Source organism: Pomacea canaliculata, linkage group LG11, assembly GCF_003073045.1.
Source record: "Pomacea canaliculata isolate SZHN2017 linkage group LG11, ASM307304v1, whole genome shotgun sequence".
Taxonomy (NCBI): domain Eukaryota; kingdom Metazoa; phylum Mollusca; class Gastropoda; order Architaenioglossa; family Ampullariidae; genus Pomacea; species Pomacea canaliculata.
This window is the reverse complement of record NC_037600.1, coordinates 15936880-15960201: the sequence shown is the minus strand read 5'-3', so window position 1 is coordinate 15960201 and position 23322 is coordinate 15936880. Positions and strand designations below refer to the sequence as shown.

Here is a 23322-nt window from a genome sequence, read left to right as displayed (position 1 = left end):
GCTGAAGAAGAGAAGACTAGCTTGCTGAAGGATGTACAATGTCAGCCAATCAGACTCCTCCTTTCTACTTGCAGGAAGCGTTGTGACAGCTCGGATCATCGAAAAAATCCTGAAGCAGAATGAACGCAGATGCAATGCCAGTGCACTCTTATGTAGGCATTTCAGTAAATGGGCAAGATGGATCTGGATGTTGGTCAGAGATTGATTTTACTATATTTCGAATGAAGCAAAATACCGATAAGGGAAAAAAAAGATAAGATTGTCTTTTTCTTTGTGGGCCGCGGCACCTCTGCGCTCTTACATGTACACTGCAACTGTGTACAGGGGGTGCTCCGATAGTGGAGTCTGATTTAATCGACGGAGGTTGTAGGAAGCACACGAGAAAGGAGAGAACACGGTAGCAACTGTCAAGATGCAGTAGGCGGACGATGGAAGGGGGTGGAGGGAATTAAGGGTGATAATTAGGCTGGCGGTTCCTGTTTGCTCTAGAAGCTGGGGCTGGCTCGTGTGGTACCGAAGGACCGCGGGAAGTGATCATGTTGCAATTTGCCTGTGTTTAACAGGTCAGCGCCTGGCGTCCAATGGGCAGCACGGTGTAAGGGGATGAAAGTTCTCAGCTCACCGTTCGTTAATCCCAGCAGCAATAGAAGGGATGGGAGCCTTTCCAGGAATGGAGATCCCCGGGATATTTAGAGTTGTGTCAGACACGGGGCAGAAGGCCTCAGGGACTTCAGCGGATCTATACAATTCCGTCTCCGATCCATTCAGCTTAAACACTGTATAAAGCCTAGGCTACATAGTGCCAGTCGCCTTGTTTTAAAAAAAAAAACTCCTCCTGTGGCAGTTTGCAACCTGGCAGAGTGCAAATATGCTACAGTTCAGTGCAATGGATTCTTTCAGGTATTGAATGAGTTAATAAAGGATATTAAGCTCTGTAAATCATGCTAAGCAGGTTGAGGTCCAACACTAACACTTTAGACCCTTACATGCATGTTCCATAGGTAATCACATACCATGAGTTTTTTTGAGTGCTGGGTCAGTAAAGACATTGGGATACGCTGCTGTCCACGCTATGGCTTGTTACCTATGCGAACCCACAGATTCGAGGAATAATTTCGAAAAACTAAAGTCATCATGTAGACCTCATGAACCACCCAGCTTTTCACACCATTCACGCATCTCTCTGCGGGATACGACTTGTCCTTCAGTTTTGTTCATCAACGTTGTGTAAAAACCTGTGACCGACGAACAAGCGACTAGGCAGCTGCTGAGATAAATTTTGCCAGTCCAGTTGCTGTGAGCCATAGCAGAGTAAGAGGAAGCGGTCCTGGAAAGATCCTAAATGCACACGTGGCAGAATGAAGGATCACATGAACTGGACTGTGGTCATACATCTTCGCTTATAATCCACAGGCTGTGCATGCTTACAGCCAGGCAGGCGCCCTGCAAGGACACGCCTGAAGTGCACGTGCCACACACCACGCATATATATGGTAGCAGGAACCTTTTGGCATTATCTATACGTTAGGCGGTATGGAAGATAGCATTAAGTCGAAACAAAATTGGTCACAACAGCGACCCTTGCGACTGAGAGATCAAGATGTCATGAGGATCTCCGCCACAAATAAAAATAACTGGCAGCCGAGTGCGCTTACTCATGGTATTTTAGCAAAAATAAGGGAAATGCAGTGCTTCGATTTTGTTCTCACCCACATGCCGTGTCCCTGCCACCGACACCTATCCCTGTAGCCATACAGAGATGAAATGCATTAGTTCAAAGGAGGATGGTATGTTCCAGAAAAGCAAGGTGATTGTCTGCTGTACACTGATTCGTATTGCTGCAGATGTTTGCCTGCGTGCTTCCTCGGCCCGCCAGCAGAATGCGTACTTGAATCTGATTAGATGGCCCGCCAGGACATTGTTCCAGCTACAAGTGACCTTAACATCGCTACCGATTTCATCGTTTGCCCAGGAAGAGAATACTCGCAGCTAATAAATGGAGTCGATGTTAAACCGCTGAACATCACAGTAGCACAGCATGGGGCAGTTACTGTGATGCGTACAAGTGCGATTATGTGTTGCAGCATTGTAGAAGAGCATGCTGTGCTGCTAGGGTTGTTTAGCAAGCACTGCCTTAACCCAAAAGGTGAGCTCTTGGCTGCAACGATAGCTAAATACTTAACATCTTTAAATAGCGCTTTTGCAGAAGTTTTTCTCAGAAACTGAGCCGTGGCACCATGGTGGCTTGAACACCGTGTGTTGCATGGAGATAGTATAATTCTGATCAATCATTTCCTGGTATCGTCTGTTGTCAAGGACCGAAGGGGCCCAATAAAATCTCATTCTGAGTATCTCGTGGCTGAGGCACGCTGCGAGGCAGGTGGAGAGTCCTGGTTATGATAAACGACAGCCGAGCACTTTCAGCATCTAGCGTTTGCTGACGTCTGTAAGGCTGACACTATTTTGTAACTGTATGCTTCCATGTGTTTTCATGCCATGTTATGTCGACCTATAGAAGTGGGTAATGTAGAAATTAGAAGGAAAAAAGATATCCCCTGCTTCCTCTTGCTAATGATTTTTGCTAACATAGCATAACGTCTCTGCATTTCAATCTGTTCTAGGAAGCAATAGCCTCATAAACTCCGTCTCAAAAAACAGACATGTTACAGATCTAAGTAACTATGCAAGTGATTCGCTGGTTGCCATTTCAAACCAACCTTTCTAACAGAAGCAATATTGATCTGCGCTTCTTACCTTTCTTTTATCTTCTTTAAGCCAAGAATTAAGTTTTCTCTAGGAATGCAATCAATAAACACTCCATCGCTGAATGCATTGGACTGTGAAAGTAATACCTGCAATATATTGTGAGAGTGTTAGAACTAGCTAAAAACTAGAAATAGGATTCAACTTCCTATCTGAATCAAATTATCTTTCACTCACGTAAATTTGTTTTATATGTCATTAAAAAGAGTGAACTAAAACTTATACTCTAGAGTCAAGACTTACACATAAATGTGGTCAGACTCACCTTGGAAAGCAATAGCAACACTGGTGTTGCTGCAATGAAAATCTGAAGGAGTTCTTTGCTTTCTCTTGATGCTCGTAAAAAGTTTCATGATGGGCCCAAGCACATGATATCCCACAATAAACTGTCGCGAAATGCTTAACATAATACTTATGAACTATCTGCAGCCCCGTTAGTTTTTACACCTTTGGCTTGCTTGCTTGCAAAAACTTTTAACAACAATCTTGAACGATATAAATTTACACTTCATTATTTCAAATCCACACTGGAGGAAAGTTCTAGCTGAATGACCAACGAACACAGTTTGTCATCCACTCTGCCTAGCACTCTACAGCAAACTAAACTGACTCAGAATGCAAGTGACAGGGCAGCTTGGTGCCTGGATGAATGCATTCATTATTCTTCCTCCTACCGCCTGTACCCCCAAATAATCACGAGACTGAGCCTATGGGATGCCCTTATGCCACCTGACAGGTCTATGGCAGTCACCTGATGGAAGAGAAAGGGGTGGGGAGAGGTAAGGTTCAAAGAGCCGGTGGTGTTCACTGCAGGCTAGGTAAACTGGGACAGGTACAGAATTTAAAGACTGCTTAGCTGTGCATAAAAGGCAGATATAATGTGTTTTTTAACTGCTTTTTTATTTCAATGTTGCTTTTATTTAGTACTCAACTCCGCAAGAGTTCAAAGGAAAATTAAAGAGTATGAGTATTTAAATTACATAAAATGGGAACCTAATTTCTAGAACTACCTCTCTCTCTAGCAGCAACATTACTATTGACCGCCTTTTTCCCATGAATTTCTTTACTTTCATACTTCTGCATGTTCCAGCCTCAGACAACACTGAATATGTCAGTCAACACCTCAAATGTCTTCATAGTCCCTGCTTTTTTTTTTATGCAACAGAGCCCTGCCATCACCAGCTAACACCATCTTCTAGTGCATCTGAGACAGTCCTCTGCAAAAACAGTCCCCTCTGACACATAAGTCATCCGCTCAGAATCATAGCTATGCTGTCACGTGCTATCTGATAGTGCAAGTCACATGCTGACACCTGGACACTCAGCACAGGCCAAACTGTCATTAGTTACCTGTCAACATGCTTGCTCAAGCATGCTACATATATGGATAGTGGCAGGCAGATATTACAAAAGTAACAAACTTCTCCAGATTTTGTTTGGTCATCTGAAGTGCAACTGTCTTACTTTAGCAATCGGTAGAAAAAAGACTTTTGTGTTCTAATAGTGGATGTTGCCTAATGGATCTTTTTTTATGTAAACTGACTATAGCAGTAAACAGGTTAAAATGACATGCCACCAACTGTGATCAGCTGTAAGAATTTGTGATTTACAGCTCCTGAATTTCCCTTTGATAACAATGGAAGTATTTTATACTATACAAAGCATGAAAACAAATGGAAAGATCTGACTCACTTGTACCAGCAGACGCCTGCCATGATGATTCCGATTGCAGCTGCTACACTGCTTGCTGCCACCGTCACTAGAAAAGCAATATTATTCATATTAGGCCATCAGTGATGCAAAAATATTTATCTAGCATGGTGCCCTAATGATCTATAAATAAAGCTTTCTTTTCACTACCTGCCAAAACACAAAAAACAACTAACCAACAAGCCCATCTAGAAGGGTGTGGACAGAAAAAAAAAAACAAAAAACCCAAAGCAGCTTGTCACAAAACCTCTAGTGGTAAAAATGAGACAAAGAAGAAGAAATTTTACACTTTGTATTGATAGCTTTAAGCAGCTATATTTTATTTCTGCTACTTATATAAAACAATGGTTATAACAGTCTTCTGTGTACAGAAGTGCATGCAATGTGTGTCAGGGTGTATTAGTAAATAAACTGCATGACAGATACAACAATGAAATCGACAATATTTCCTGTAGACTGTTTCCATTCTAATGCAGCTCTAAACTGTGGCTTGTAGTCATTAAGGACATTTACCTAAGCTTTTACTCTACTCAAGCTTGGTAAATCTGCTATCCACAGACAGCAGCTAAACCCCTCATTTGTGAACTAAGGGTAGGCCTACCAAAACCATTTTGTCAGCCACTATAATTTATCAGAGGACCCCACCCACTCAACCACCCTTGGGATAATTTTCTACTGTGATGGATAAATGTGGCAAAGATCATGATGGATTTAGCTCAAAACAACCACACACACAATATTTGTGATGTCTACTATTTGCTCAAAGATCATCACTTGACAAGAAAAAAAATTCAAGCTTATGGAGTTTCTTGCTTGCTTTTTCTTATGTTTGATATTTCTCATTCTATCAGTGGGTTTCCCACTTCACCCTTTCACTAAAGAATGCTTGCGCAATGGCACCCTTTTGTTTTGTAAATTTTCACTGTGCTAGTCGGTTAGGCAACTTCACCTATTCAGTGGCTCATGAATCAGGGGGTAGCAGTCTGTAAAGGTTCGGGCCTAATGGCCAAGAACACTGATACCACAAATTTCTCTGTAAGGCATCCTGATACACATGCTTATAGGTACACTATGACAACCCATGCATCAGTATGCACAAACATGCTAATGAACTCTCAAACTGAGTCCCCCCCCCCAAAAACCAATACACACATGTAAATACATAAGTATGTGCATGCGCGGACATGCGAACACTTATGTGCACACACACACACAACAAAATCATGTTTATTCATGCATTCTTTTGATCTCTCTTTTTGGGGGTTTGGAAAAGGTTGAAACTGAATGAGTACTTACCAATAAATTTGATACTAAATTAAGCCACACAAACGCTGGCAAAAATAAGGCACTGGTAGAGACACAAATACTCACTGATAAATATGATGCTACTGCTAGCCACATGACCAGATGAGTCAACCCCTTGTTGCTGATTTGATGCCTTGGTTGCAATGACTGGAAGAGCAAGTGGCTCTTTCCTGTCATCGTTGTCAGACATCGGAAGCTTGACTTCTCGCACTGGAATTGATCTGGTGGTTCTCTCTAACGTTTTGCTTTTGCGCTATTCCTACTGGCGCAAGTCCATTATTGTAGTCATCATCTTCCCCATATTGGTCACCTGGTTCCACAGCTGCAGACAAAAAAAAAAAGGCAATGTACTATTATTTTATTTATTTACTTTTCGGGTGTGTTGGTGAGTGGGTAGGAGAGGGTCAGAATGTTTTGACAATCCTAATGCTTATAAGTTCCATTCATTATTAACTTCGAGAAATAAAAAGACTCTCACTAGATTATCTCAATTTGTTATTGCAGAAGACAGAGAGCTAGAAGAATTAATAATTAATGTATGTGTGTTTGTGTGTGTGAGAGAGAAATTACATGTATTTTATCCTTTCACAACTACCTATGGTAGGTCTAATAAACAAAAATTTAAACCTTGTGAACATGAGATACAACCTGCAAAAATATGACACTACAAAGTGTCCACAGTAGCAAAACCTTTCTTGTCCACCAGTTACACAGTTTTATTTACAGCATATAGAAGCTAAACAGACATGAATTAGTCATGTCTTAACTCATAGCATTTATATGTCATAGCATATTATCGTCTTTTCTGTAGTTGCACTAACTGTTTAAATTGTGAGTTCTTTATGAATTATAACAGTGGTTCTCAACGCACACTGTGTGGGCTGCACGCTTAAGGTAGTCCACGCCTGACAGTCATTACATGTCAGCAAAAGTGATGTTTATCGCCTTAATATCTCATCAAAAACAACTACATTCATCGCGTATCAACATTTTTAATAAAGAACTTGTAAAGTATGTAATTTTATGTAAGCTTATGACCATACTACTGTCACAAAAGTACATTTAGTTTTGAACTGTAATGAAACAAATGCGGCAGTTTAAATTTGAAATTCGCAGTACAAAGTGATTTAGGCCTTGGTGGTCCATCGTATTTTTTATTTTAGTTATGTGGTCTGCAGTCTAAAATACTTTGAGAACTACTGAAATATAAGTTCTCTTTAAAAACAAAAGATGAAATGAAATAACGTTTGAATTTAAGTGTTTGAACCCAAACGGTTTCTACATTTCCCACACATAATTTCATGGTCCGTACTACTGAAAAAAAAAAGAAGTCGTCACTTGCTGAATGGTGAATAGATATTATTGGTAAGAGAGCTGATAATAAGAGTATTGGCATTATGCGAAAGTATGAGGCTTGGGAAATGATAAATTGAAATTGGGAGCTGTGGGTGATACAAGAATGATGACAGCTGAAAGGAAAAAAAAAAAAACTGCTTACATTCACCCGCGCTGTATCGCTCCAGCATACGCTGGTCTTGTTGAAGCGTTTTAGCAGTGCAAGGATCCCATCATCATTACTGTCTGGAACATAATTACCAAAACATTGATACCAAATACTGGTACACAGATAGGAATAGGCTAAGTAAGATATGCATAAAAACTGTAAATTCACTTACACACTAAGTTTCTATAGACATTCAAAACTATGTGAATCAAAAAATACTGACTGTGTGTGTATGCAGACAAGTATGTGCAGACAGGTACACACTCTTAAGTGTTGTGTACTTGTACTTGTATATATATTTCTTGAGTGCTTGTGTACTTTTATACATACATATACAAACATGGATACACAGACCAGACACATTTCACAGTTAAGATGGAATGAAAAATAGTTAATCAAAAAGTTAATTACCTAGACATCTTGATAACATTGAGGGGAAAAAAAGTAAATCAGTATTAACACTCCACAAAACTTTTCTAAAAGTCACACATTCACACTCCATGTAAATTTACTCACACACACACACACAGAAGACAGCAGCACAGCATGTACACCTACAACAAATCTTTGTGACTAAGGGGAAAAAAAAATCATCCCATGGATTGATCTGTGTGCTTCAGCTGCTATCCTATCTGTGTTAGAGAACATAAGTACAGCAAATGGCCTTAATGAGCTAAACAAGACACAACAGCTGATTCTAAAACAAGGCACCTCAGATACTGCCTCAAGATGTTCAAGAAAAATCTGCTTTGGCAAACAACAACAAAAAAAAAAAATCACTTTCAATCTCCGGCATGTCTGTGTTTTTTTTTAAAACTGCACACAGTCCAGATTTTACATAATTTTTGCTAACTTTTGGTGGAGTGAGAGGATATTAAATAAATCTCATCACACTTTTGCATAGTTTACTAGCTTCCAGGTTTCAAAATTGCCTCCCTTACGCCGTGTCAGGCACGAAGGCTATATTACGGCAAGCAGCCAGCCTGTAAACAGATCACGTTCGAGAATGAACTCCCTGTATTGGTGCTAATGTGGATAGGAAAAGGTAAGAGGAATTTATTCCACTTAGTGACAATGCACAAGGAACCAACTTCAACAAGGGCTATGATGACAACACAAGAAACAGCCAAATAAAACTAAACTCAAAACTTGTTTGCTTTACACACACGATACGACTACAGCACACAAAAATCACAATGAATACAAAACGACTGAGCTCCATCGCTTCATGTAACTGTTCTTAGTCGAAACTTGTACTTTACCTTATTTCCCCATTTTTCTCCTTTTCATAATCAACACCAAACTCAGCACTCTAGCTTTTCGTTATGCTGACAATTTTCATTAGCTCTCTAATCATCTTTCTGGCTTGTAATTACTCCTTTCAGCGCACAAACCCCTCATAAAAACTTTCCCTTAGAATGAGAGCACAAAAACCACCATCTGACCTGAGAGGAAAGAGCCTACATTTCTGCCGCTGGCACGATCCAAAGCTAAAAAGCTTGATTAGGGGGTTAATTTGGCGGGTCATCACTCATGGTGGAGGTGGGTGACTCGATGTGACACGTCACCTGCAAACGTCTAGTAAATAAAAGCAGCCAGATTCTAGTGGAAAGAGCGCCGTTAACTGCTGTACTGTGAGGCCGAGCACTGCTATCAGATAAGGACCTTCTCCTGTTTACGAAAATGTGGCGGAAGTCGCCACACTGAAGACGCTTTCAAGAGAATCGATCGTGTTCGCCATCACCTTCTGTGTTAACGACGACGGAATCGAAAAGAGGAAAAAGGTGAGAGGGTAGGGGCGACATCAAAGGATCCCACTGGCAGGCAATCTCATTCGAGGAAAACGCTTTTTGTTCACACACTGTTGTACCCTCAAAAATTTTTTTTTTAAATTCAAAAAACCTGGATGAAGAGTGCTAAATTCTAAATGGATGCATATTTTAAAGTCTTTGACACCTGAAACCTTGCGAGGAACGAGTTGTGCGCTGTAACTTTTAATTATGAAAGACATGGCGGTGGGGTGAAGGAGGAAATGAATCTCCCCGTCCCCTCTCCCAAAGGCCCACGATTTCCACACACCCATCCTCAATGGCTTTAGAAACGACTTTCAGGCACGACACCCGTTTCACCAACGTTGCTGTCGTCGCCATCAACCAGCTAAGTGCAGTCGTTTGCACCAAACACACACTCAAGACTTTCGTCCTTGCGGGGATGCAGCCCTCCCTCCCCAACAAGGCCTTTATCGTGTTTACGTTTCAACAAGGCCTTTATCGTGTTTACGTTTCAACAAGGCCTTTATCGTGTTTACGTTTCAGACTGCGACCACTAGCAGTCGATGCCGAAGACAAAAGTTGCACACTGAGCGATGAGCTCGGCGATCTGTCACTCTGAGGACCGATAGCTCAGGGGTTTACAGAAGTCAGGTGGACACGTGGCACACGGCAGCTTCTCACGCACTCAATCTACACAAAAGGTACATCAACACAACAAAGAAAAAGAGGAGGGGGAAGTTGTTAGAGCTCCATGGTTAGTAGGTGGCCGTGGCCCCTGCCCCAGTAAACGTAGGCGGTTCACCTTGTCTACACCTGGCAAATGGAGAGCAAATCCCACCCCTTCCCCTTCTGCCATCTTAATGAATCAGGTATAAATTTCTGTTGAACAGCGGCTATGTCGAGGGAGTTGGGAGGAGGGGAGGTATAGCCATAGGTCCATTTTCCACATAAACTCGTGCGTGCACGCGCGTAACATCACACACGTATAAACTCTCCCTGGCGGCGAAGATGTAGATGTATTGTCTTGATCTCTTTCTTGTATACCAGCATATTTTTTATTATTTTAAACTTTGTCAGCCCTCTCTAAATGTGTTTTACCGATGCGAAACAACACCCTCCTCCTTCATTGCGTGTTGGCTAACCCTTCTGTTTGCTTGCCTCTCGATAATTGTCAGTTCCATTTGCCGCCAGAACCCCCGTATTGTCGACACCTTTCCTCCCCTCCATCACCCAACCCTCTCTCTCTCTCCAACCGTCTGCGCGTTTTTAAGCAATGTCTTCCGAACACGCATGAAACTGGATGATAAGGCTTCGCATAATTGTATGTCCTTAGCACACATCTGCCCCCAGCATTGTTCTCTTGCTCCCTCCCCGTGCGCGCTGAACGCAATCCCTCATCACGTGCAGTGCCCCACAGTGTCCACAGCTCAATCACCTATAAGTATGACGTCAACTCGGCCACCATCTTTTCTTGGGGATTTACACAGTTACCAAGACGACGGGAGGTAGATCGATGAAGAGGGCCTCGTCGGCAAACAGGGTCGCAACAGTATGACCACCGCTAGTAGGTCACAGCGGATGGGGATGAGGAAGGGGAGGATGATAGGAGGGCGCCGCCAGCGCGCGTGGCAGTGCGGCGGGTGGAGATCGAAGAGTTATGAATGGCAGGCGACAGAACCACGATGTCAGTGTGTTCCAGTTTCCTGACGTCCAGCTTTTGGGTCATGCCAATAGCGCCATGGTTATGTTTGTCTGGGACCAAACACCAGCTGCTCTCTGGCGACTGTTCATGATGCCACCCGAGAGACCACTCTTACTTTAATAGCTACCGACTGGCAAGTTATTTAATGACGAAATCGCCTGCCACTGGCATTACACAAATTCCACCAGGCGGACACGTACACCTGAACCCTCTTTTTTCAGGCCATGCTGATTCGAGAACATGTCAAAGTTCTCCCCCTCCGCCCACGCTTCTAACAAAACTGTAAGGTTTGTAACAAGTTCTGCCTCAATGCACCTGAAGGGAGAAGTAAAAAAAATGCCCCCTGTTGCTTAACACACATTCCCCTTTCCACCCACAGACGGATTAAATTTTGTTAACGCATGACTACACAAGGCAAAACCAACCACACCTCACTTGCCATGACAAAAAAACATTCTCTTCAACCTCTTCAAACTACCTCCCCCTTCTCTCCGTCACACATATAGAGCAACATCATCATCAATACTACTTGTGAAATTTCTGAACGGTCTTAAGAACTTGGATGCAGTGATTGAAGCAATCAATGAAAGACATAATCATGACAGAGGGTCAGAAGATTCCCGAACTTGAAAGATACTAATAACAGAAGAATATCGGCAATGACAGGAAGTCTGCTGATGTCCCTTACCAGGCTGCTGTAATGAATTCTGAACAATGTTCTTCTGAATCAGGGTTAATAAGCCCTGTATCAGGTGCATCAAAGACCATCTCTGGATGCATTATGAAGAAAAATAAAAAAAACTTATGCATGTGTAGGAATGACAATGCTAATCTTAGCTGACATTTTTCAATCTCAACCACAACTTAAGCATGTTATTGTATTTTTAAATATATATATACCTTCTCTCATGTGGTGTGCACACGTTAGGACATGGTACATGCCTGTCTCAGCTTTATTTGCCTTCTTAGCATGAGAACCAATGACTGTGTCAGAGAGTGACAGCCTTATTTTTACAGAGCTATTTGGTCAACCACCAACTTGACAGCACATAGCTGCATCAGTTTATAGCAAATGGCAAAGCAGCCAAGTGAAGAAAATAAAAAAAAGTGATAGAAAGTGATAGGCGAGAAAGGCACACAACAGCATTTTCATCCCCAAAAAGTAAACCACTGGAAACAATCTTCTTTGTCAAGTCAGAGGGAAAAAAAGCCGTAAGTGCTCAATGAGGACATTACACTCTTTTTATATTTATAACAGTATTTTATCTTAGCAGGATTTGTTTCAAAATTTTTGCAGATCCTTGGGAAATCTAAGAATCTAGGAGAAACAATTTGTAGTAAAAGAATAGGGAAAAGCTGCTGGCTTTTTCAGCACATGAAATTAACTTTCCTGTTCACATTAGTGTGCTTGTGATCCTATTTTTGGGCACAGAATCAAAGGAAGTGATTCTATATACACCACTAGGGACTAGCAGATGTACAGGAGTCAATACTAATTTTCTTAAAGATGGATTACAAGATATCAGTGAAACATTTCCAGTAAAACTGCATAGATCAAATCATATAATACTACAACAAATTGTGTCAGAAGTAAACAAATATTGACTGCTCTTACATAAACTGTAGCCGATAAATGTACATTGTTTTGACTGTATCACAAAATGTATTCCTACACAAGCTCCACACTATAAGGCTGATTGTTTTTCACCCAAAAATATCTTTTAACAGTAGCCCTTTCAACACTGATGTTTCAAATATTCAGCTTCAAATAAAATTCATACAGTCTCATTTTGTGAACACATTCTTATTACAAATACATACACCAATGAAATGTCCAATAAATGTATTCTGACATGACTGATACCAAATAAAATACATCCTGAACATGAATCACAGAGGAAAGAAACATGTAGAAGCAGAAGTAAACACCATGTCTTCTTTCTCTCTAAGTGCATATATGACAGCAGTGATGTAGATGTCTTATTATCTATCTTTTCCTAGCCTATTACCCAGGCTTTTTAATATTTCTGCATACTTTATGCTAGAATATTAGACATATTGCCTTCTTTGTTCAGATCCACAGTTTTAGGTCTTTCTGTAGAGAGCTTCTAATGTAGTGGATACTGGGGATAATGGTCCACAAGTGCACTGGAAAAGGGGAGGGGTGTGCATGCATGCTTGCATGTCTGCATGTATCCAAAGAAGCATTTAAAATCACTTGAGTGATTGCAATGAAATGAATGTATTATCTTTCTAGTACAAGCAAATTTTTTATATTTAAATTTGGATCTGTGACTATCCTCTTACATGCAACTATGAGCGTCACTCAATCTAAAATGGTAGCTGAGCCATCATATAAGTTTAGCTCTCTTCACACACCCTTCTGTATATATATACACACACAAATGACAAAGTACACATACCCCCCTCCCTAAAAAAAAAATAGGAATCAGCATACTCTTCTTCTTTCATACTTTATAACATCATTTTGTATGCTGGCTTATAATGTATACAACTGTTTCAGTCACTTATAGTAAATAAACTGTATCAGACTGTAAATAATGTTTGCTTGTCGTTATCAGTGATATATTGTTGTTTTATCGAATGCTGCAGAGGAATATCATTTATAAATTAGCAAAAACAGTTGCACAATAAAAAACTGATGGGACTGGCAGTAAATTCTTGGTCAACTTCTAAAGCTTTGGTTAACGCCTGTAGTGTAGTATTTATTAGTACGTACATTTATTGATCCAACGAAACCCCAGCACCAACACGAAAACTTATTTCAGCAGCTACTTTGTTTATTAGTAAGCCAAGCAAATGATGCCAGTAATATTTGTGTTTTTGGTACGTCCTATCAAACACAACAGTCAAAACACAAGTTTCTCAGATCCGCGTCTGTCAATCGGGACTGGACACATAAACTATCCACTGACAAAACAGACGACAAAAGCGACATCTGGGCTGCAGCGTTAAACGTGCTGAAAATGTCCCTTACCTTGACTTCTCCCGCTGTTAAATCGACCTTCAGCGACGAGAAGAGTTCCTGGAACAACCAGAACCAGACCGACTATCACACACTTCCAAGACATTTCGAAATGTCGGTGAGTCGTCGGACTGAGAGTGATTATCCACAGGCCATCTTCTCCCAGCTTGTCAGCGGCATATCATTCTCGAGCTCCCTGCGCGCTCTCGCGAGACTATGACGTCACGCATACGGAAATGCAAACAAACATGGCAGACGACGAGGATGTGTTGTTTGAAGTAAGTACACAATCCCGCTACCTGTAGCTTTTTCGCAAAGCTTGAGAGCAGTTCGATTTAACAAACACAAGATTCATATAGTTTTGCATAATTTTCTTTAAATATTCTTTATATTTTGTTTGTTTACCTAATTTAATTGCTATCGATGTTTTGGGTACTTCCGACACAGTTGCTCAGAGAGCGACCATGGCTTTTATAACATGCATGTTATTGTAAGCACATTTTTGTTTGTTTGTTTGTTTTTTTTGTTTTCCATATGCATTTCGTAGCAGAAGTCTAGATATTTTCAAGCACAAACAAAGAACAGTAAATTATACATTTAATCGCAGTCATAACATGTATAATCCAATTTTTGACAGAGAGTTGCTACTGATTGGAACTCACCTCCAGCTAACATCAAACAGGCACCAAATTTACATAGATTTAAGAACTCTTCAAGGGATACTCAAAAATATATTTTTTCATTAGCTTTGACAAAAAAATAATGGCTCAGGCCTAAAATACATGGAGAGTTTTAAATGAGGGGACATTCAAAAGGCCATGATGGCTAGATAATCAAAGCCAGTCCCTATTACTACTGCTACATATTTTGTACTGTTTCTCCTGAGTTCAATGATAATTAAGTAATTATGATGACGACGATGAGAATCATAAAGATAATGATCAATATCATGATGATGTAAAATGATAAATTTTCTTGCATTGGCTATCCCAGTGTGTGTTTGTGTGCATATATATAGATATATAATATATTCATTTGCAGGGGTTGCTATACAGACTTAAGGTATCTAAGAACAAAACATTGCATCGTCTACCTCCAGAGAGATGGAAATCAAAATATATTATCTTGTGCCGAGGTGAAAAGCTGGTATTGAAATGCTTTAGGAAGAAACCCAAGATACGAAAACTCTCAAGCAGACACAAAGAAGTAGCTTTATATCCATCATTTAAGGTAACTAGTTAGTAATACCCGATGATGATGCACTAATTTAACACTAAATGTCCATCATTTAAGGTACCTGGTTTGATACCGGATGATATGCTAATGACACACTAAATATCTTTTTTTTAGTGTCTCTTCCAAATGTATTTAGGGATCAGTCAGTATTTTTTAAAGCTTGAAATATGTTCATATCTATTATTTCTATCCTCAAGTCCTTAATCATGGTTTGTGATGTTTCTTTTAGAAACCTAAAATGTAAATGTTTGTTTCATTTAAATTTATGGATCAAATCTGTGTTATTCGTTCATTTAGCTTTTCACCAGAGAATGTGATTATTAATTCATTTACACACTGTTGCCATCCTTTGTCAGGTTGACAAGCTGAGTAACATCAATGGTCGAGCTTTTGCTGTCCAGATCACTTCACCAGATCATCAGCTTTGCTTTTCAGCAGATGAGCAGTCGACGATCGACATTTTTGTTTTCCTTCTTCAGAGTCAGGTGATGCTGCGGGAGACCATCAAAGGTTAGTGGTGCAGTGGTAGGAGGTCTTGTCAATTTCTCATGGGTGAGATCAGAATAGTCCATTCTGTCATATAAAACAATAACCGGTGAATAAACAATCCATATAAATTCAGCCAATTAATTTTTTTATATACCCTTATTGTATCTGGTATAGATTTGGGGAATAACTATATCTGTATGATGGATAAGAGGTGAGGAGTGTAAGTTTGGAACCAAAAATATTTCATATTTATTTTGATTTATTTTCTTTTTATGCAGTATGCTTTTGTTTGATCCCAATTAAAGTTTGTGCCAATTTATCTGTATTCACAGATGGTCTATTCAATGTTGAGCCAGAAGAATCGGAAGCTTTCCGAAGAATTGGTGCAAAGGGAGCTAAATACTTGCTGCATGTTTCGCCTTGGGGACTTTCTCTAGTGTTGCAGGTTTAGTACTTTGCATTAAAAAAAATCTTTTTAGTAGATAGCAATACATTTTATTTGTAAATATATGAATTTCTTGCTTCATTTATGGTTTTTGATTCCGAAACTTATGAATACAGACATGCATAATTAGAAGCATTTGTGTCCATGTATACATGTAATTTGTGACAGTGGGTTAATTATTAATTATGCCTCTAAGCAACATTAGACTTACATTTTCGCAAGTTGGAACTTAATCTTCAAAAAGTGTGCAAGGCTTACTCTGAAATTGGGATTTTTATTGGATGCAGAGAAGTCGCTGTGTATTAGCACAGTGGCCACTGAAGAGCATACGTTTCTACGAGAGTTCAGGTGGTGGGCAGTTCACTATTGAGGCAGGTAAAGTGGCCCCCATGGGAGAAGGAGTCTTTGTGTTTCATACACAGCCTGGAATAGACAGTCAACTCTACAGTGCTGTTGACCACTTCATCATCAGCACATTAGACAGAGTCAAGGTCTGTCTATTTTAAGCAGCTTTCACCCACCTTGCCTTAACTCTATCGATTAAGTCTACATCCAAAAATGTATCAATTTTTACCATTTAATAAAATTACATTAGAACTAGAAATGACTAAAGCATAAGGGAAATTTGTTTCATCAAGATAAAAAATTTAGAATCTGAATTTTCGTACCTGAATGTAGCATGAGTATTCTTTAATTTGTAATCACACTGGAAAAGATATTTTGGAAGTGAAAATTTAAGAAGTCTTTTATGCGCAGTTTGATACTCAGACGATCCATTCTAGCAGGGAAAAAATGTCTTAATTGGGTACAAATTACTAGATAGGAGTGACTATTGTCAATTATCAGGAAAAGACAGAACCCAGAATAAACAAAAGGTGCAGATCATTCTGCCATCTTGAATGTGAGGAGCCAGCTACAAAGTACTCTGTGGGAAAGTGCACACTTTCTTAAGCAAATCATCCTTGCTGTGGTCAGAAGGAATTTACTTCCCTTTGCTATATTTCTTCGAAGACATTATTATGAAATGCATTTATTTTGGGACAAACTGCACTTTTCTGGTGAACAATGTTTGTATCTAGCAAGATGAAGCTTTAAAACCGAGTAAAATAATGCCTGGAAAATATTTTGTGATGCTAGTGCATATCAGTTGTAAGCCAGCATTTAAAATAAGACTGCTTGAAAGAAGGAAAGTATAACTGTGTGTGACAGATTAGGATACTCCAGAGGATGAGACCTGTTGAGGAAGGGAATAAAGGCCATAAAATTTAAAATGTAAAAAAGACTAGACTTTTTTCCTAGAATTGACAGGTTTATAGAAATGAGTGGAGTATGAATTGCATAGTTTATTCAAAATTGGATTAAGAAAAATGGGGAGAAAAGGGCAAAAGGAGAAATACATTATAGAAAATGTGAATCCAACATTGTTACTTATAATAAGCTGTCTCAATACTAAGTTATATCATTACAACTTGATAGAGAGGTTCAATGAAAGTCAGAATCTTGCTGCTCATTGTATCCAGGTTGCCTTTTAAGAAAAATTGTTAGGATTTGTTTCTTTACCAGCCAAATCAGCGTGGAACAGCAGAAGAAATAGAGGACTACATCCGTGAGCGAGACTGCCTACAGTCAGTCACTTTATTGTCCCCATCCCAGTTTGCCAGGTCAGAGCTGAAAAAAATTCTACAAGACAACTGGAATTACATACTGCCATCTGCAGGTAGGTATTGCAGTCGCTTCTGAGCGTACAAAAACAAGCAAAAAACCAAAGGGTTGTGAAGCTTCTTGGTGCAAATTTCATTACAGATTTTTAAAACATTCTCTGTATGAGCTTGAGGGCTGAGGGTTTTTGTTTTTTGAAATGGCCAAAAGGCTAATGGCCAGAGGAATGCTTCAAACAAGGCTTCTGACTTTTGCCAGACAGTTTATACAGTGAATTTACTTTGAATACACCACATTCTTCTTTTTCTAGATTAAAAAGTTATAGTTTTGCTCCTCTTCCTAAAGAGTGCTCGATTGTGTGAAAGCAGTGCATATGATAATATCATTTTCAGGCATTAACCGAAGTGGAAGTGAGAGTACATCAGATGATGCATCTTCTTTGGTGAGGTATGTTTATATCTTTCAATTTTTAAAATGTCTGAAGTAAAGGGAGAAAAAAAAGAACAAAGGAAACTAAAAGTATTTAGGTTTTAAAATTATATTTTACTTATATTACCCTTTTTGTACTTTGGCAACTTTGAATATTTTGTTACATATTTTTTTCTTTGGTGGTTTTACCAGTTTGTGTTTGTTCTGTCTTGGAATTCCTAGCCAGCTGTCACCTGTTAGCATCAGCCACCCACCACCACTCAACCGACTGGTGTCAGACAACAGCTCTCGACCTCTCCCATCCCCTAAAGCTTCCCAGACTCACACTTTTCAAAGGGAAGAGGGTAGACCTACTCAGAAAGGGGTCAGGAAGATTAGCAAAGTCATCCCCAACAAATAGGATGGATTCAGTGTTAGAGAGTCCCCCACAGTCTCCCGAGGCCAATGATGCACAGTTTCATTTAAGCTCTCCTGAGGTAACTCTGAGGAGCAGGCCAGATGGAGCTAGTCATCATCTGTCTGCAAGACAGTTGAGCCAAGAAAGCACTGCCAGTCAAAGCTCAGATCTCTCCCCAGCTCAATTTCAAGCCTCTAATGCAGCTGCAGTCCTTGAGCGTCAATCACAGCCTGTTGTGTTGCATGGTGACCACGCAAAGATTGAACAATCAGTTGAGGAGTGGCTCGTGTCAGCCAGCTGTGAAGATCTCAGTGATCACATGCGAACTGTAATTTTTCGACCTCAGAGCAGTGGGCCACCTGTGAGCGACAATAACAAGCCTGTTGCCTCTGCTGCAGACGGGGACAGTAAAGAGATCAGGCTTGGTGGGAACAGTAGTTCCAAAATCACTCCACCTCCATTTGTGAACATTCAACAGTATCGCTCCAGTGTAGAGTGGGGTAAAGACAAAGTGCGGGACCGAAGTTATTCTTTTGATGCAAAAACTAAAAACAGCGTTGACACATCTCGGCCTGTCACCCACGATGGTCTGGGACATAAGCCATCCATCAGACAGATCCGTAAAATGGTAGCTGCACGATCAGTTACCAAGGAGAATCTTCAAAAGTCACTATCCAACCCAAGCTTTCTGAACCTTGGCAGCAAGGAACAGCTAAGTCAACACAGAATTCAGCTCACCAAGACCTCCAGTCACAACAAAGATGCATCCAAACTCAGGTAATATCACTACAAATATATTTTAAAGGTCTACAATTCACAACTCCTTTTGAGACATCTTTTTTGGCCGTCTGTTTTGTCATGGAGAAGTCAGTGATATGGTCACTATGTTTTGGAGGGGAAGACATTAGTCTGCCATATACATTTGTTATGCTGTCTGTAATCAGTGTCAGATGATCGGTTTGTTTATCACTTGCAGTTCTTGGAAAAGATTTTAAGTCAAAATATGCGCACAAATTTAAGTGAAGTATTAGTGTAGGGTGTGACAACAAGAAAGAAAAAAATGCGGGGTAGGAGGGTGGTGTATATGTGGATTCATGAATTAAAATATAAATAAAAACACACACAGACATGTAGATGTATATATTTTCATAGATGCTAAACAAACTTCAGTAAAATTCTTTTTTATTGAGGGGATATTCTGTGATATCTGAAAATTTCATAGAAAATAATACTTTTTAAAATTTTTATGGAGTTAGCTTTTATAAAATTGTTTGAAGCAGAAATACTAATTTCTTAATATTCACATTATTTCATTGGTTACCAATAGATTTTTGTGTAAGTAGAAATAATATTTTTTTATGAGAGCAGGTCAAGTATCTAACACATCCGTGTATGTTGTCATTAAATGGGAAGCTTTCTTTTTCACAGCAATCAGAGCAAGAAGAAAAGTCGATCTTTAGCAAGTCTTCTGCCTAGCCCTCTAAGACGCTACGTCAGCAAAGAGTCCATATCACGTCCTGCATCATCCTCGCCATCCCCGAACCTCCGCCAGCACAGACGAGACTCATCTGCTGGCAGAAGCAACTTTCAGAGGTTTGACAGTGCTCGGTCACTGCAAGAGATGACCATAAAAGGAATCCATTTCACAGAGCAAAGCCGCTCCTTTCGCAAACCCAAGTCATCTGATGCACGTGGTAACAGGGACAAAAATGATAAGATGGTCAGTTATGCTGTCAAAAATCTTCTTGCACAAGATGTTACCCTACCTCAGCTAACGAGTCTTCACAGTTCCATGGAGCATGAACAGAACTTGAGTGAGACAGAAAGACCTGTTGTCACAAACTGTGATGTCCAACAGCCACAGTCCCTTATCGACAGCAAGGTGCAGCAGCAGCATACACAAGAACGCCATGTACAAAATGGTGTGCCGAGATTAACAGGAAACACTTTGCAGACTTATGTGCCTAGTCACAGCATAGATGAGTCATTCTAGCTAATCCTAGACATCAAAAACCAACTTCATTCTTAAACACTGCCGTTGTCTTTGTTTTTCTCTATTTGATGTGTTCTTTTTGCGCTTGCATCGATGAAGTGCAACTTTTTATATGTGGTGTCTGTGTATTGAACAAAGAAACATGCCCTCTAATAAACATTCAGGGCAATATACAGAAGATTTTTAAAAAGGACTGAAATTGCAAAACAGTTGCTGCATGATTGTGATATAACGGAAAAATATTTCATCATTTTTTTTCTGTTGCTAAAACAAATGTTACCTTTTTGCTCATTTTTTTTTTCGTTTAATTTATCATATTATCAGTTTTTGGGAAGAGGATTCTGTATAGTTGTTAGCAGTGTTTTTGAAACATTATTTTTTTGTAACATTTCATTTTAAAGAAAATCTTTAATGCAAACTGTGGTGAACTGGAACAGAGTAATGCTACTAGATTTTTTAACACAGTGGCAATGTAAACAAACTGCAATGCTAAGTACTTTAAATAAAATGAATATAAAGTATCAGAAAGTGATTTTACTAACGAAAGTACTTTGTCATAATTCAAATTAGTGTATAGGAGTTGTAAATAAGAGTTGTAAATTTGTAAAATGCGATTCTCTCTGTCAACCAGCATGATGCTTAGTTTCCACTAATCGTCGTTTTGAATCGTTTTTACACTCTGGGACAAATAGAGTCACCACTTCCCTACCATATGAGCAGTGTTGCAAAATTTAAAACCATCTTTCCTATTTACAATCTGCAGTTTTGTTTCAGTGCTAAAATGTTTACCTTTCTTCGTCATCTTTGCCAGTTGAACTGATCTAAATAAAAGCAGGCAACAGTTTTGATGAATTGTAAAGATTACACAAAATCTGTCATAGTTCCTGTGCTGACTTAGAATGTCTGACATGTTTGAACAGACAGATCTGCCAAAAATAGGAAAGGTGTGCTTGTTTGGTATCCACCATTGCCAAAAAACTAAAAATGTGAGTGGCACCCCTCTGTGCATCATTCAGTATACAATTAAAAATAGAAAATCTTAAGCAGCCTGCAGATATGCACAAAAATAATGTTTTCTCTAGATGTATTATTGATAATTGAAACTGTATTTTATTGTGCATTTTGGTGATAACAGAGTCTGGTTTGCTCAAAGTTTAGTGTTTGTTTATTGTTGCTATTTCAAGATCTAATATTGCTGACGTGTATTTTGTTTCAAGAGGAGAAGACTAGTTCCATCCAATTTACAACCTACATATCATTAGAGGTTTTGTTATTAATATTTATGATATTGAAAAATCACATTTTGGGTAGATTTCGACAGTTTGAAACTTGCCCATTCTGAACATTATCTATTCATATGTTTATAGTAATGCTTCAGAAGATGTTAACGGTCTTAATAATGAAAACTGTAAGTTTTGTAATCTACTGGTCATTTTTTTATGAGTGTACAGCAATTTAGTTTATTGTGAAAAATCTGTGATCCTTGAGCATGACAACTTATGTGCACATTATATCTGTGCTGGGCATGTTTGTTGTTTGCAGAATCTTAGTACACAGTAGTCTTCTGTAGCCACAAATTATTTTGATTGGTTGTTATTATTCTTTGCTCTTCCAGTAATTTTAAGAAGTCTTTAAAATGTGTGATGGATTGATGGATGTGAATAATTGTTAATTAGGCTCTTATCTTGCCATGTCAATGACAACACTCATGTATATATATGAAACCACATTAGTAATTTAAATTATGTCAAAGGCATTTTTGTCAAATAACTGAGTTACTGAATTTAAATTTATCTGGGGCCAGCCAGTGTCCTCTTGTACATGCAAGCTGTTACCTTAATGCTGTTAAAAGAAATCTCAAACTTTAAAGATGAAGACTGCTTATACAGAATTCGTAATGAAAATAAAAAGGTAACACAAGCATGTTATAGTTTTGTAAAATTTTGCATTTTTAACAAAGTTCTTACACATTTTTAGCAGGTATTTTTTTAAGGTTAACATAATATGTCATTTAGGGAGAGGTGATAGGCGTTTTTTGTTCTGCTGAAATCAACCCTTGGAAAATTGAACAGTTAAATGAATGCATGTATACCACTCTCATCACATGAAAATACATGTCAAAAGCAATTGAATGCATGCTAAGGCTATGCACACTGAGAAAAATATTTATGAAGAATAAAAAGTTGAGATGAGAGTAAAAAGATGAGCTAGTTTTAGAAAATGTCTTAAAGCACTGGTTCTCAAAGTGTGCTCTGCACACATAGACAGGTGATCCATGCCTGACAGTCATCATATGTCAGGAAAATGATGTTTAAATCGCCAGATACATGAATTATTTCAGTATTGATTTCACACGAGTTTTAATTTGGTTGCATCAAACGCTCATTTACCAACTAAGTATTTATGTCACAGCACTAGCATTGTGTCATTGAATTGAGTCATTCATTACCCCTTAGTAATGCAGTGCACTTCCTTATTTTTAATTTTTATGTGTACTTGCAAAGCATGTTAACTTATTACTATACTACTATCACAAAAGTACATTTAGTTTTGAATTGTAATGAAACAAATGCGGCAATTTAAGTTTAAAATTGACAGTACAGAGTGATCTTAGTCCCTGGTGGTCCACGGTCCGAAATACTTTGAGAACCACTGTTTCAAAGCATCGACTTCAAATGTTAAAGAAAATTTCTGTAATTATTGATGTCAAAAACCTAAAACATGTTGAAAAAGAGAAATGTATCAGTGACAAAGTTCAAATTGCAAATATATAAAATTATGTGCAATTTTAAAATAGAAATGCGTGAAATTTTTTTTATCCATGCTGATGATGCTTATGCTTTCTGCCAAGTCCTTGGAGCAGAGAAAGAGAGTAATGATGCAAGTAGTACAAGAGGGATTAAACTTGGTCATAAGCACTTTTGGAAATGAA

General features: G+C 39.0%; 2 protein-coding genes across 2 annotated transcripts in view; one reads left to right on the top strand and one right to left on the bottom strand.

The window, feature by feature from the left end:
• The window catches only part of LOC112575490, a 71121-nt gene extending 57172 nt beyond the window's left edge, over nucleotides 1–13949 (bottom strand). The window contains exon 1 of the mRNA XM_025257397.1: nucleotides 13755–13949. Within this exon, the coding sequence (XP_025113182.1) occupies nucleotides 13755–13848 (94 nt within the window). The 5' untranslated portion in view covers nucleotides 13849–13949. The remainder of the gene's footprint in view (nucleotides 1–13754) is intronic.
• LOC112575495 lies at nucleotides 13935–23274 on the top strand. The gene is given in 10 exon segments (XM_025257404.1): nucleotides 13935–14020; nucleotides 14784–14972; nucleotides 15335–15488; nucleotides 15800–15912; nucleotides 16200–16403; nucleotides 17476–17629; nucleotides 17964–18018; nucleotides 18223–18403; nucleotides 18405–19174; nucleotides 19826–23274. Coding segments are annotated over 10 exon segments (2415 nt in total). The 5' UTR covers nucleotides 13935–13990; the 3' UTR covers nucleotides 20391–23274.
• The last annotated feature ends 48 nt before the right edge of the window (nucleotides 23275–23322 follow it).